General features: G+C 38.9%; 1 protein-coding gene across 2 annotated transcripts in view; it reads right to left on the reverse strand.

The window, feature by feature from the left end:
* The window catches only part of DCLK1 (doublecortin like kinase 1), a 249,508-nt gene that overhangs the window by 13,718 nt on the left and 219,282 nt on the right, over positions 1–16,508 (reverse strand). For both annotated transcript variants that reach the window (XM_085320664.1, XM_085320665.1), the window contains exons 11-15: positions 13,978–14,111; positions 13,206–13,283; positions 12,458–12,554; positions 10,478–10,558; positions 3,004–3,117 (exon numbers count right to left, since the gene is read on the reverse strand). In XM_085320664.1, the coding sequence (XP_085176790.1) occupies positions 3,004–3,117; positions 10,478–10,558; positions 12,458–12,554; positions 13,206–13,283; positions 13,978–14,111 (504 nt within the window). The remainder of the gene's footprint in view (positions 1–3,003; positions 3,118–10,477; positions 10,559–12,457; positions 12,555–13,205; positions 13,284–13,977; positions 14,112–16,508) is intronic.

Consider the following 16,508-nt stretch of genomic DNA (forward strand, 5'->3'; position numbering starts at 1 on the left):
GCAAAGGAACAGTTTTGCCAGGCATGCACAGCACGTTCATTACAGTAGTTTGTCCAAACTGATAAATCCTTTTAAAGGTRGATAAACTTTAAGTCTGGACATGTGCATGAGAAGTCGTAGCGTGTCTCCAGCCTGAACGGTCAGAACCAACTTTTACTGAGACCTACTACATAACTGAAGCAAACGTCTACCTGAACAAAAGGAGTAAAGCCAAGGTTTTGGGACATTCATGAAGGAAGCAGTAGCCATGGTACACGCATGTAAAACACATGTGGCTTCMAACTTCCAGGCAATCATGCTGACCACAAATGCATCCTTATTAACTTAATTTTCTTATTAGTTTTAATTGGTGCATATGATGAATGTAGCTTGAGATCTTTGAGGTGTGTTACCTCTTACCACAAAAGGAAACAGGCAGATAATATCACACCAGTGTGAGCACAGGTTAAGAACGAAATACCATAGATTAGCTCTGTCTGTACATGAATGAAGTTATAAATTCAAAATAATGCTAAGATTTATATTTGATAAGATTAAGTAATCTATATAAATATGCACATATTAACACATTTTCACACACACACAAACACAGATGTGCCATATAATATATAGAATTCATCACTATATATTATATACACAAGCATTCTCTCAAAAGGTTACAGTAAACATACAAGCAGGCAAAATAAAACTGTTCTTTTTTTGGGGAAATAAACTTAGTGCACTCCTTTAGCGCTGAACAATATGTTACAGCATCTGTATATACTTTGCATATTCTAAATGTAGAGCAGGCTTAGTTAATAAGATTTACTTCTATGGTATTTGATATCACAGTGAAAAGGAAGATTCCCAAATATAAAACCCTAATGACTAAGCATGTCAAATCTATGTTACACATGCTTTTAAATGCAGCAACAACAATTAAAGGTTTTATTGTTTTACTTTGGATTTATTTTACTTATTAAGTTAAAGGTAATTTATTCTTAAAATCAAAATATCCAGCTTTCTGGAACATTACCAAAACACTAAAGAGATTTATACTTCTCCAGCTTCTCCAAGTTTTTAGAAAATAAATAACAATAGCTAACCAAAYCACTTTTCTGAATTTTTAAAAATATTCTGAACATTTCTACTTTATAGGCAAAACTGCAGAATTAATCATGCCAGAGTGTGATGTTTACCCATACWGATGGCCACTAACAATAATTTGTTAAAATTTCAAACACTAAAAAAAAGCCGTTAAAGAATATAAATTAACATATATATTTTTWAAAAAATATAATGTTCTTCAGAGGCAAGATTCACTAGTGCCTTTTCTCATTACTCAAGCGTCAAACTGCTGTAAACAGTTCCTTGGCAGAGCAACTGGGTCAAAGAAAAAAAAGGAGGGTAGGGAAATTAAAAAATTAAAGGAGGCGAGGGATGGATGAGGACAGAGGCATCATTTCTTATGTCTAAGCTTTAAAGTTATTTGCATAGGGGCTCTGAGCAGTAATTCTCATGGACGAGCGTGCTGGCAGTCCATTCGAACAGAACACGGTTTCAACTAGTCTGTACAGAACATACCTGCATTTCAGATGAGCAATGGGTATGTGATGTTTTAGTTGTGGGAGAGTTGTTGCAGTATTATTGCTTAAAAAATGAACATAAAAAATGCGGACAATGTTAGCTGATGACCAAGAAAATCTAAGAAAAGCATGAGGGACAATTTGCTTCCATGTTGAGGAAGTTTAGTGTTGAAAAAAGTAAAGGAAAAAAATGAGAGAGGCATAGCTKGAAATTGTAAGTAATTATATCGAGTAACTTTGAGGGAGTATCCATTTTGCTGCACAAAGAGATCACACCTGTGAGCCAGACTGCATGTGCTGAGCTGAGTTTACTTCATGCTGATTTAACTCATCACTGGAGGGGCTGAGCTGAGAAACATGAAAGTGGAAACAGTACAAGAACGTGTACATGTGCAGTCACACCACCTGCAATTTATGGAAGCTGGGAATGAACACTGAGTAATCCGATATGGGAATGGTTATGTTTAATGTGTCACTTATTTTTAGTGACTATCTGGAGCATTAACATTACCATGAGTAATAAAGAAAAGCTTACAAACACAGGCAGATGTATCAAAAATRTAAAGGATGTATATGTTACCATTTAATGGCATTAGTATGAATAATCTCATAAAATGCTGAATATATTCCATGTGCATGTATATCTAATACACATGTTCATCTTTAGAAAAAAATAGAAATGTATGTGATTTATGCTGCACTGAGGATGCCACTGAAATCTCAGCAGAGCTTGGTCAAGAGTTTGGTCAAGCTTGGTTTCAGAAGCTCCAATACATTATAACTTGGAATACCTAGACGTTACTGAAGGTACCAAGAAGGTCTATTAGGTCTTTAATAAATTTACTCCTTCTGCCCCAAAAGGAAGCAGCTAGTGCATGTACTTGGGGCATGTAACTGAATAAAAAGTTGCTGCTCAGCTACATCAGAAATGGCTAATTAGCATAAACTATGAAGGAAACGCTTCTCGGTATGCAGCGAGCCATCCTAGCTCTCTCTGGTATCATCAGAGAAAAGAAGCTCAGGTTGCTGTAGAGATTGTTACAATTTTGGRGTGATTTCCACTCATTCGCAAAGTGCTGCTGTCCTTCTGCTACAACCTCTGTGTTGCCTCAGTCCATGTGATGATTCTGCTGCCAAGTAAAATGGCATGATCCCACRGTTTAAAAAGTTGAATTTACACTGGAGTTTGCCCAGCGGTCCTCTAGTGAAATGCAGACGTGTGCTTACGTTTTGATGTGCTAGGGCTGTTAAATAACAATGTGACTCACGAGGAGAATCAACGGAGAAATTGTGCAGAATATCAGTCTAAACATATTAATTAAATGCTAGAATTATCTATAGATTGACCTCTCCGGTTTCTCTTGGTGGCATCTCCTAAACACACACTGCCTTGTGGTCACATATTTAAATGTTTCAGCTGTGTATTTCAGATGCTTACTGCTATGACAGAAACTCCAGCTGCTGTGCTGTTCGGTTTAGGGCCTGTGTTGAAATGCTTCTTTATCTTCCCAGCTACCGATAGCTGATGTTCATTCTCTGGGAGGCCATCATCCTGCAGAGAAACAAAACAAAATAAAACTTCAGAGAGAAAACACAAAATAAAGGTATTGTGAGGTGATTCTGATAGCACCTGTCAATGTAGAAAAGTTTAAGAAAAAAATCTGTAATTTGTCAGTCATTGTTCCCATTAAAATAGCTAAGCTATACATAAKATGAGTATTATCTTAGACTATGAAACTAGCCTCTCAAACTTTTGGTAATGTTAAATAATAATAATWATTAAATATTTTACCCTTGTTTCTACCATGCCTTAACTTCCACTGTCCCGTTGTTTTTAATTCCATCAATATTTTGATGTGTGATAAGCTTGGACCTATTCCTTGTTCTGTTGATTCATCAGATAAATTTAAAGACAATGATCTCGAAAGTAGGAAGTGTCCAAGAGATTATAGAAACCAGAAGTCCTGTTCTGGTAGGAAAGAAGGAAGACCCACATTATACCATTTGTGGAGGCACTCTGTTTTAAACAAAATGTCTTTCTGCACAGAAAAAGAAGAGGTTCACCTGTAGCAGTGCGAGGGGAAGACTTTAAATCTTGAGGGCTCTTGATACAAGCATGTGCTAGATGTTTGTTAAAAACTGAACTGAGATAAGGCAATTCATAACTCCTAAATGGGACCTCCACTCATAAAGGCCACAGATCAGGAACTACTGGGTTGAGTGACTGTTCGTGCTAATGTCCAGCTCTCGGTGAGCTCCATGGAGAAGAAATCCATGCAAGGTGGGAGCTTAGACATGCCTCAATCGAGATSTTCACTGTGGGTGAACACAGGACCTCACAAATATGAGGATACGTCATGGTATACCTCTGCAGGTCAATTTAGGTGCAGGCTAACGACTTGCTATYATGTTCCCTGGAAATATGAATGACAGGTAACCATTTGTACAGTCGCAGACTACGATTTCACCATACTGAAACTATAGCTAAACGAATCACCTCCAAAACTCAAGCTTCCTTCACAGGAGTCTGACTGATAATCTATAACTGTACGCTTCAACAACGGACTGCAACTCCCTCCCCTGTCACAAAACACACAAACCTGTGAAGCTGTGGGCAAAGGAGAGCTAGAGGTACACGCTGCCCAGGCAGGAAAACAGAGAAGGTTTGGAGTCAGCTGCAGGTGGCCTTTGCTTCCTTGCCAAAAAACACATGTTCTCAACCTGAGTTAATTGARGTAAAAGTAGGCACACAACTACATGGACAAGTACAKGCAGACACATGTTCTTCTGCCCTGCATACCCAGCTAGCCACCTGGGCGATAGCTCCAGTTCGGAAGCTGTGCAGCTGGGCTAGGGAGGTGCCTTCTCCAGGCTACTCTTGCCTGCTGCTCAGAGCAAACAGGTATCCAGCTGCACCAGGGCACAGGGGCATGTTCCAAGYAGAAGCTTGGAAAAGCAAAAAGAAGGGTGCTTGCAGCTGTACACAAGCCAGCAGTTAAATACAAGCCCAAGAAAGGATTTTTTTTTTGGAAACTGAAAACAAGGCCTCTTGCGACTGATTCAGAAGGCAAGAACCAACTGGTACGTCTGCTCGGGGAGCAGTGCAAAAAGCCACTGTCTGCAGAGACTTTCTCCCTAGCAGAATATGCAGGACATCAGGCCCCTGGTACGCACAATGGTCAGCCTGGGGTTTACTGCTTTGTATCTGCAGTTATCAACAGTTAAAAAGATATTTAAAATCCACTTTAGATTGACTTCTAGTAGAACATATGTAAGCAAGAGACAAGATCAGAATCTGGTGAGTTTACAAGCATCCATTTTTCTGGCTTCACAGYAATTCTGAGGGCACTTTAAGAGTTACACAGTTGCTGCAGTAAATCATGATCCCTGTGAGCATATGGGAACTTTAGGGAGGTTGGTTTGGGTTTGTGATTTATTTAGTTTGGGGAGTTTGTGTTTAGAGATCCCTCACTCACCCCTTAACAAAACGTCTCTGCTGGCAAAACATGGTCAAGTGCACACAGCTGCGAAATACAAAATAAAACAATACAATACAGTAGCTGATTATTGTCTAGCACTGGGGAGTCTTGGCTCGGGGGTATATGATCCCTAAAAATAACCTGCRTTCTGCTGACCTTGCCTTTCCCAGAAGACAGCTCATCTATAAAGTGAACTCTTCTTCACCGGAGGAAAAAAAAAAAATCATTCTCTTGGCTTTCTTGACATGAAAGCCTGCCAAACTTTCATGTCATCTTGTCAAAATACTAAATTACAGAGAAGACAATAGTTACCAAGACTGTGGTAATGTTTTATTGGTGAAGCCCCACAAGCACAATTCCAGTGGCAATATGCCAGAGACACATAGTATTGACTCCAGCTTTGAGATAATATATCTTCCAGTTCAATTTAACACGTCACATAGGTATATATGGGAATGATACTGACATTGTTAGATTTTGTAACTGCTTTGGGTGCTACCTGACATTTACTAGGTATCTTTTTATACTCCAAAGTGCTTTATAAACAAGTTAATTTATATACACTGGCTCTTGGAATCACTTCAACCAGCACTAAAATAGATAGATATTGAAGGTGAGAGATGACAGCTGTTTTTCTACATACAAAGCAAATTGCTCTGCAGTTTAAAAAGGCAGGAAGCAAAGAAAAAAAATCAGATTCACTAGAATCGTCAGGAAAAGTTGTAGAATAGTAGAATAGGCTAAATGTTCCTGACAAGAATTTCATCAAGATGCTGTAATGCGAAGGACGTCAGGCCCTAAAGAGATTAATATTGTTTCTTTCCTCTACTTTAGCCTTTAGCTATATGAACTACTTCTTGCAAAGGGTGATGAACACAGAATTTCATCTTAACCTTCAGCAGTCAGGACAAGAGCTTTTAAGGATGATTAGCRGGTTTTGGTGCGCGACTCTAAGAACTTTAAAGGGTTGTAAGCTTCAGAAAATGCTGACTGCTGATCCTCTGAGAAAAGAGCTCTCCTTAGTATATTTCAAAAATTAAGGATCCAAAATCACTGATAGTTTCAAAATCCTGGCTCAGAATTTGAATTTTCACCTGGACCTGTTCACTGTTTCGGATCTTGAGATCTTTTTTCATCAGGTTCCGTAAAATACCTTTTCTGTTCTATTTGCAAGTATCAAAAAAAAAAAAAAAAAAAAAAAAGAAAAAAAGAAAAAAGAAAAAAGAAAGAAACCTCATAAAAATGAGGTAGAGGGTTCCAGCATAACCTGAGTATGCAATAAGCACTGTTTTCATATTTGCATCATTCTGTAAGGCAGGACACATTGCCACTCAAAGAAAAAAAAAGTGTTAAAACTATTGAACAAAGTTCAGGATTCCCAGACTCCTACTGCCTTGAAGCACTCAACTCCATTTCACAAGCTGGTCACAAGAGGTTTACTTTCCAGGTCTAAATGCACCAGGTGAAGAGGTCATTTTATAAATAACAGCAGAAAATTAGAGCAAATAAAAGTGCTGGAAAAGCTTTTTGACTCTGTTTCCTTTAAGGATTATAAGGATATTTTTCTTTGGGCAGTGTCCTAGGGTGTGACCAAAAGTGCTGCATCTGCCAAACAAGAAATGTCTTTTTAAATTAACTTCCTTACAAATGCACACTTTATTACTATTTACTGTTCGGTTATTCATTTATTTCACATATAAATCTCCAAGGCAAGTATGGCTAAGGAAATATTTTAAAGCTACACTTCCCCTAATTCTTTTCAGGCTGAGGTGTACAATCTGCCTTTCCAGCAACAGCACACTACATTTTATATTGATTAGTTTAACAGAGAAGGATTTACGGAATCTAATCTTTCTCTTTCAGCATTTGCTGATCAACACTGCACAATCTATTAGAAAATATTTACTGCTCATCTAACAAAAAGAGAGTAGATTTGTCCCATAACTTGCCACTGGCATACTTCAGGTCATATCATATTACCGACGTTTAAAATGCCAGACCTCAAGCTTCCAGCCCCTTTTACAACTCTTTGATTTTGCAAAGAATTTGAGCAGGTAAAGGAAAGAGCTGGGTTCCCAGTAGGGGAAGTATAAACCGATGGTTTTCTTTCCAGGTCTAAGTGTACTGCATATGAGAGACGAATCCAAATAAACTTAAGTCGAGGGGGCAGAGAACTGCTGCTGAATTGCATTTAGAATCCAAGCTCTCCATCTGTGGCAATGGCACGTAGCCAGCATCTCTTCAGGTTTTGTTTTTTTGAATTGAAAGCAGCTGGGACATAGGAACTGCTTTACTGCACTGACTCTGACCATAACAAGGTTTGCAGTTTCCAAGAGGATTCCAGCTATTTTTACAGCAAAAATTGAAACTGAAATGAGAGTTGGCTCCTATTGAAACTGTCAAAGYACATTCCAGGAATCTCAGCGATTTACCAAGTAATCACATAGTAAGCTGCTATAAAGTAGAACGGTTATTTACAATCTACAAAATGGTTTTATATAGTGTAACCAGTTAGAACACTTCCATCAAAGTTTTGATCAAAGAGAGAAAACRTTTCCTTAAAATTGTCAAAGAAAATATGTGCCTGCGTCTCAATGCAGCTTTCCTAGCCAGTATTTTAGCTGTAATTTCATTAATCTTACCACTTTGAATAGGTTCAAAACCAAAATAATAAAAGGAAAAATAAGTCCACCACTTGGTGTCACAGAGAAGTATTTAAACAGGTGAATTAGGCAAATGGAGTGTTACATGAAAATTCCACAAGCCATTTTTCTTTTGGAAATAAAAAGATAATATTTTGCAAAAGTTGCAGAAAATTGCTCAGGTAATTATGACTCTTAGATCTCTGYGCATTTTGTAAATAAGGATAAGTGTATTCACTCCCTGTTTAGGGGAATTAATTCAGGGAAGTGACCCTTTATGATAACATTTATGTCCCTGTTTCAGCTCAGTCATGTTCATATTTCTTCTGAAGTAAATAAACCAGGCTTTAGAATAATTTAGTTAATTTTATGCTTAATATTAAGCATTTCCATGTGTGATGCCTTGAAATAGGAGCAAACTTTCAGATGTGCTCAAGTACTTCCCTGAACTGGTCCCCGTGCTAGTCTTTGTCCTTCCAGAAAAAAATATCTGGAAGACACAGATGAGAATTAAAAAGAGGGTTTTGATCTGTGTTATGAATTGTCATTAGCATATTGCTGCAGACAAAATACTGACTCCTCTCAGTTGCTAAGAGCAATAATTGCACAGAAAAGAAGAGATTATAGAACTGTCACGGAATAATTGTTTCAGATGTTTATGCACAAAACTGCTACAGATTTTGATTGCAAAGATTTATAATCAGCATAAAACTCTAAGAAGTGCAGCAGAGCTGGACCAAGAGTGAATCTAACAGAGGATCCCACTTCCACAGAGGATGGTAGCTACCATTTATGAAATAGTACATTTTAAATACGCAAGTGGAGCTTGAACTTTCCCTRGCATATCTTCCAGTTTTTGGCAATCAAGAGTTTCAGAACTTTCYGAGATGGAAGTTTTATCCAAACCACCATATTTAATAAGCCTCAATGGACTTATCCTACAAAAAAGCATCAAACTCTTGAATACATTTATACCTGGCCCCTATAGCACCCTCTGACTCAGGCATCTACGTTTTAACCTGCTGCATAAAAATGAGGAATCCCACAGGGTGCTTCAGTAACCAAAAYACGCCTTTACTGGACTGTCAGGGTGTTAAAAGAATTTATCCGCCTGCCCCTTCTTCCCTCTCTCCCCCTGAGGAGGCACTAGCCAGGACAGGGAGTTTGGTCACACTCATGTCATCTGTGCTGGGCAGCACCACAGTCCTGACAAAGAGCAGCACCTCTTATTCTTAACACATCTTGCAGAATTGGCTTCCTAACATATATCACGGTGCAACCGAAGCAGAAAAAGAAAAAAGGAAAGAAAAGGGGAGGGTCAACAATTCCAATGTATTTTCCACAAWAAGAGAAGATCAGTGGCTACATCCTCCCATGGTGAAAACAAGTGGTATTTCAGTAACCTCAGGAGAAGTGTTGGGGTTGACACTAGTGGATGATCTGGCCTCTCTACAGCTTCTATCAGAAAATTCCCTTTTCTACCTCACCAAAATTTCCTACCCACCTCCTCTGTGAGGAAGAACAGATGCCTCAGTAACTAAAGACATTAGAAATTATGGCAGGACACTGTGTCAAAGGACAGTACCTGGTACCAAGGAAAAATACTATTTCTGAAGTTTGAATGTCAGCTTAAAAAGAATTTCATCATACACTGCCCTAGATCCTTGCATTCTGTACATGGCAGAAGTGCTCTGCATGATAATAGTATTTGAGGGGARAAAAAAAACGGGGCAGTATGTTAGCATCTAAGATGAAGGTGTACACTTTGTAAACACTTAGAGATCACTGCTATTCTGGGCTACACAGAGGACACCTTTTTAGAAAAAAAAAGATTATTATTTTAGATTATTATATATTTAATCTTTTTAGAACAGGGTTCTGTATCCAAAAGTCTGTTGGATACAGGAGCTAGGGGAACCTGTTATCTGAAGAACAAAAYAGTATTCCAGGGAGCATTGCTCCTTGCATTCTGTAGCTTGCAACACGAAAAGTGAAACATTATTTCTTCCTCCTTTATTTTTTTTAATTAGTTCCAATTGTATTTTCTTTCCCAATCTTCCTTTCTAAATTTGAATTCAGATTTTCTCCAATTTTTCTTTCTCTTGTCATCCAAATATTTTAAAACATGTTAAATAATCTGAAATAATTAACAAATATTAAGTAGTATTCTTATCTCAACATTAATTAGAGACAAATCTCTTTATTCTCTGCCAGAGTTATCCATATGCCACCTCACTGATTACTACTTTTATGGCAAATGTCCAGTCACTTAGAGATAAGCCAGGATATATAAATAGATATTTCATGGTAACTCAGACTAAATGGATATGGCAGCACATAAATACATGTATATTGCAACATCAGAAGTTAAAATATGATCCTAAATGTTCCCCTGTTTCATGCTGGATCAAGTAGGCTTAACACCACGGACTATATTTCAATACCTCTTAATCATGATTGTCAGATTTTTGAGGCCATTTGATTTTAGGAGAGCAAAATGTGTCACAGAACCCACAAGCTCATTCTTAAAAGTATAATTTTTTCCAGCGCAGTTGAGATGTATTGAAAATACATTCCCCAAAATATTTCAGAGAAAATGTAGCTGAGTATGTAGTGAAGACTCTATGGTGTGCACTATATACTAATACAGCATGTAGCCCAGTTTATTTYCAGTTAAATCTGTAGCGTTTTTAGAATGTGCTGGCTCCAAAAGGGCATAGAAAAGACTCGACAGAGAAGAACTTAAAGGTGCCAAATTACAAGAAGCATCTACAAGCCTGAAATTACTTACATTAACCCATGGATGTTCAAGAACTTGCAAGGCTGAGAATCGCAGATCTACATCTACTTGAAGCATCATCGTGATAAGTTCCTGAGAAATGGAATACTGGGTCAAATTTAAAGAACACTTTTAYAAAGTAACTCAACAGATTTAATTCACTGAAGTGCTCTTGAACTGATTATAGCAGAGTGCTCAAAGACAGAATGAACTACCAACTGCAGAAAAATATTATTAAAAAAATTAACAACTACAAACTGCTGAAMTTTAAGCTGAACTTTAAAATCAGTACCTAATGGTACCTTGAAAAGCTAGAGGACAGTTCTGAGTTACAGTTCTATAGCCACTGTTAAGAGAAAAGCAACTTAATACATAATGTGCAAAACAGATGGTCTCATGAAATTWGGYTAGCTTCTCATCAAGAAAAAGCCAAATTCTCCGCAGGAAAAAAGCCAGAAAATCTAGAATTGTATTTTAAGTGCTTGTATAAATGTCATAAAARTATTTTWAAAATATTAGAAATATAATTTTTGCTGTTTTGATTTCTTCTGCTACTGCCTTCCTGTAGCTTTCAGCTAGCATGTAAATAAATAAATACTTAATTCCATCAATGAATGTACTTCACAGAAAATAAGATGGCAGTATAACGGCAAATAAAGGGATATCACCAAAGACAGAGGTTAATGTTTAGTAACAAGRAGAAAAAGTTAAACTCATATTCCTATGCTTCAAGACAGAAATTTTAGAATGAACTAGTCAGAAACAGGAGCTTCRTAGGAGAAGACCACTGGCAAAGGACCTACAGAGTTCTCATTAGTGATGAATGAGAACTCTATATAAAATTAAGCCTGCTATAAAACAATAAGGGAATTAAAGGCCTTCTTCCAGCTCTGTGACTGCGCCCCATTTGTTGACTTCAGTTTACAGATTAAAAACTTACTCCTTCCTTATCACTCTACACATTTCTGTAAAAGAAGGATGGAAGCAACTGCACCAAAAAAAAAAAACGAGATTCAGAATTTAGAATGCTATTTTCTTTCTGCTCTTCCAGTTCAAAACATCATAATTGGTCTGTGATTAATTAAACACTGTCACACTGAAAGAAATAGGAAAACAATTTTGCGTGAATTTGCCCTRCAGGCTACAGAAGTGAACTGGCAGAACACTCGTGTATAAGGGAAACTAAGTACTTATCTACATGCCAACCAGGTCAATTTTTTTTTCATGCACGTACACACGTATTACCTATCTACTTCTCTATATACGAAACTATAACGACTGCCAAATCCTTTGGAAGTCTGCAAGATAAACTGTCACTCTAGTGCACTAATGAGAATTAAAAAACGTGATCTACTTTGTAAGTACGTTTAACTCTCTCAGGATCTTCCTAAGAAAAGTGCTGTGTGTTTGCATCTGCCTTAGCACATCTCAAGCTCTAACTCAGTTGCACCATTTGCCAAGAGGCTATAAGCAATGAACTGGATGGACAGAGCAAGGCCATATTTCATACCCCTCTGGCAAAAGTAAGGAGTTACAGCTTGTGCTAGGCCTGGGTCTTTGCCAGAAAGGAACAACAGACATATCATCTAATGGGATTAATAGAGGAAACAGTCTCCTGATAATATTATAATATAATGTCCAATGGCTCCAAGTGGGACCTGATCCTCATCATACATATATACAAAGCAGAGTCCAGGGGAGCTTTCAAGCTAAGACGTGTACATCAAGCAAAGTTATTGGAATATTGGATTTTTTTTCTTCAGGAGGGGTACYGGTGTCTCTGCTGTATGAGACCCCCACATAGAGACGGGATCTATTTCAGGCAGGAGCCTAAGAGATGGATGCTGATCAAATGAAAACATACTTGGTGACCCAGAGGAATTTACAAGTGTAGCAGGAGATGTTACAACATGTGTCAAATAGAGAACTGTGGAAGGATAAAGTTCACTGTGAAAAATAGTGCAGAAGAAAGTATCAACTATATAAACCTACCTTTGCAGAGTCAGAAACATTGTCCCAATATGGAGATGGAAAATCCACCTGTCCCATCAAAATCTGATCAAAAAGCACTTCTTGGTCATCTCCACTTCTATAAAGTAAAGAAAACAAAAAACAACAACAAAAACCACATAGGAATTATTTCAGAGCAGGTTTTAACAAGCTTCTTGAAATTGCTTTTTATTGGAGATCCCTTAGGATGCTTTTGGAAGCTGTTCATTCTCCCCAAGCACAGAACCACAGATATGAATTGTGAGATCACAAAATGAAGTGCATTTAGTACASTGCTTCTGAGGTAACCTGCTTGTCTTTAGGATTGACAGCAACTTTTCAACTGGTCTGAGGAAAAGAAAAGATCTTTGAGATAAAAATTGAAACATCCATATAATGTGGCTTACATTTTAGTTACCTTTTACTGACCACAAAATATGTTGCATTTGACCCACGAAAGAAGATGCTTATTTCACTGTATGTTTTAAACATCAGCAAAGTCAACCACAACCCATAACGAAGGCTCTTGTTTTGTAATGCAATGAAGTATAAACTAAAATAAACAAACATGAGACAGAGATTTCACAGCAAAATCATAGACATTTATGGTGTGTAAATCACTACGCAGAGCATGGGAAAACCAGACCCCATGAGCAGAGAACTTTTTCCAGTGGGAATCTTTCTGCTTAACACAAACCAGCACAGGGACCATTCACGGAACAAGGACAGTTGAAGAGATCAGAGTCCATACCCACGGAATGGAGGAAAACCACAGAGCAGGATGTAAGTTATCACTCCTGCTGCCCAGATGTCCACCTTCAGGCCATAGCTAGAAGTGTAAGAGATATGGTTACAGAAATCACATTTATATGAACTATAGTCTAAGAACAGAGAAAATACCTTCAGGCTTATTACTAATTTCTTATGTATTCTAACACGAATTTTCTCTATGTTCCACCTATTCTAATTCTGCTTTCAAATTCAAGACAAACATTTACAACTTAAAACTACATTAGATCAGAATGTATGAATGTATGGAAGAAATTATGCTGTCATCTTGAATTGGACTCTGAACTCTACTAACAGAAAGTCTTCAAAGCTCAGGTTAAATCAAATCAGTTGCTCAAACAGGTTGCTCAAACCAATGTGTATTTCTCTAAAGAATAAATCAGAAGAAAAGGACAATGTGTGATAATGACATACAATTAAGCAAACTATTARAATTACTTTTATTGTATATGTGGCTTGTTAGTATCTTAGGGTTAAGCTAAGAGCTTTCTACTTTGAGGTTAAGAACTGGCAGAGCAACYTGATGTAACTCCGAAGYTGGCCCTGCTTTGAGCTGGTTTGGATAAGATAACCTCCAGAGGTCCCTTCCAGCTAAACTGTTCTGTGGGTCATGATTCAGTATTATACCTGAGCAAAGGCAGCATAAAAATCTTAACTGCAAAAACTCCTGACACACTGGTGAGAACATGCTCCACTGTATACACATCAAAGCATCATCATTAGAAGTGATTTACCCAGTTTCAGCAATGATTTCTGGAGCTACATATGTTGGGGTCCCACAAACAGTATAAAGAGGTCCATCCACAATTGTTGCTAGGCCAAAGTCTCCTAGTTTCAGAGACTTGCTTCCATCTTGGTGTTCATAAACCTAAATCAAGAATAAAATTCAAAGCTTTAACATAGTTCTATAAAAGGAACTATTATGTCTTGTACTAACTGCCTGAAATGTTGCTTCTAATTTACACTCTTTCTCCTCCTTACCTACAACATATAGACCTACAACATACAGAGAAGCATGTTTTGAAATTTGTCCACTACCAGGACAACTTCCATTAAATGTACCCATTGTGGCTGAGAATGTAGACTGATGTCTTATCTTACTACCGGATCAACAAAAGGCATAGAGATTTCTTCTTGCTAGAAGCKAAAGCCCAGAAGCAAAGGTCTGACCTTCCAGCAATGCAGTTCCTAGGTTAACTCCCTGCTGACAGCCAAATCTCAGCGTAGGCTTTTTTTTTCTTTTTTTCTTTTTATTTACACAGAGCTTGAATACCTACACAGGGATTTCAACTTCTTAGATATCAACTACTGATAGTAACAGTAGAATCTTGTTTTCTATATATTGAAGTGACAAGATGCAAATCTACCTAAAAWATTTCACCTAGAAACACTGTCCTCTCCTTGAATGATTGTTAAACACCAGTATCTTAGTGGTATGTTGCCAGCATCATGGGTGGATGTATGCAGGGCTGCAACACTGCACACTTGCTTCCCATTTCRTAATTCTTTACGATGCAATTTAATGCTTTTTATCATTCAGCACCTTAAAAAATTGAAACAGCCTACAGAAGGGCATCCTAAAGTATGTATATATCACATTAGAATCACAGACTCATAGAATCATAGAATCAGTAAGGTTGGAAGGGACCTCTGGAGATCATCTAGTCCAACWCCCCTGCTCAAGCAGGGTCACCTACAGCGTGTTAGACAGGGTTGCATCCAGGTAGGCCTGGAAGATCTCCAGAGAAGGAGACTCCACAACCTCTCTGGGCAACCTGTGCCAGTGCTCCGTCACTCTCACAGGGAAGAAATTCCCCTTCACGGTCAGGCGGAACTTCCTGTGCTTCAGTTCCTGCCCATTGCCTCTTGTCCTGTCACCTGGGACAACTGAAAAGAGTTTGTCCCCATCCCCTTGACACCCTCCCTTCAGGTACTTGTACACATTGATAAGATCCCCCCTCAGTCTTCTCTCTCCAGGCTAAACAGGTCCCGCTCTCGCAGCCGTTCCTCATAGGGCAGGTGYTCCAGCCCTCTGATCATCCTCGTAGCCCTACGCTGGACTCTCTCCAGTAGCTCCATGTCTCTGTTGTCCTGGGGAGCCCAGAACTGGACACAGCACTCAAAATGAGGCCTCACCAGGGCTGAGTAGAGCAGCAGGATCACCTCCCTCCACCTGCTGGCAACACTCTTCCTAATACCCAGGACACCATTGGCCTTCCTGGCCACAAGGGCACATTGCTGGCTCATGGTCAGTCTGTCATCGACCAGCACTCCCAGGTCCTTCTCTGCAGAGCTGCTCTCCACAAGGTCAGCCCCCAGCTTGTACTGGTGCCTAGCGTTATTTCTCCCTAGGTGCAGGACTCGGCACTTGCCCTTGTTGAACCTCAGGAGGTTCCTCTCTGCCCAACTCTCCAGCCTGTCCARGTCTCTCTGAATGGCAGCACAGCCCTCAGGTGTGTCAGCCACTCCTSCCAGCTTGGGATCATCAGCAAACTTGCTGAGGAGGCACTCTGTCCCCTCATCCAGGTCACTGATGAGGAAGTTGAAGAGGATGGGACCCAGTACTGAGCCCTGGGGGACTCCACTAGCCACAGACCTCCAACTAGACTCCACGCCACTGATGATGACCCTCTGAGCTCCGCCTTTCATCCAGTTCTCAATCCACCTCACTGTCCACTCGTCTAACGTGCACTTCCTGAGCTTCTCTAGGAGGCTGTTATGGGAGACTCCCTGTCAAAAGCCTTGATGAAGTCAAGGTACACAATGTGCACTGCTCTGCCCTCATCTACCCAGCCAGTCACTCCATCCTAGAAAGCTATCAGATTGGTTAAGCAGGATTTCCCCTTGGTGAATCCATGCTGGCTACGCCTGATCACCTTCTTATCCTCCATATGTCTGGAGATGACATTAGTTCTTTGCAACCAATTCAAAACTGCACAGTGTTTGGCTCATCATCAGTGATACCATGACAGAAATTACTTGTCAAAAAAAGAAGAAATCATGCTTCATAACAAAAAAGAAAATCATGCTTAAGATCTATCCTGAATGACTACTCCTGTAGCAGAAATCACACTTAACTAGACCTGTTTGCAGAGGAGAAATCCTAGATTTTTTTCCTACCAAAATGCAATAATATTCTACCATCCCTTTAACAGTCCCTTCAACAGTTCTCTTCCATCAATAACGAAATCTAGATGTCTCTCTCCATTGTTCACTASAGATCTTCAATAACTCATAATAATTAGGTACATTCTATGGAAAAAAA

The sequence above is a fragment of the Rhea americana genome, unplaced genomic scaffold (genome assembly GCF_003343005.1).
Source record: "Rhea americana isolate MKP2758 unplaced genomic scaffold, rheAme1 scaffold_65, whole genome shotgun sequence".
Classification (NCBI taxonomy): Eukaryota; Metazoa; Chordata; class Aves; order Rheiformes; family Rheidae; genus Rhea; species Rhea americana.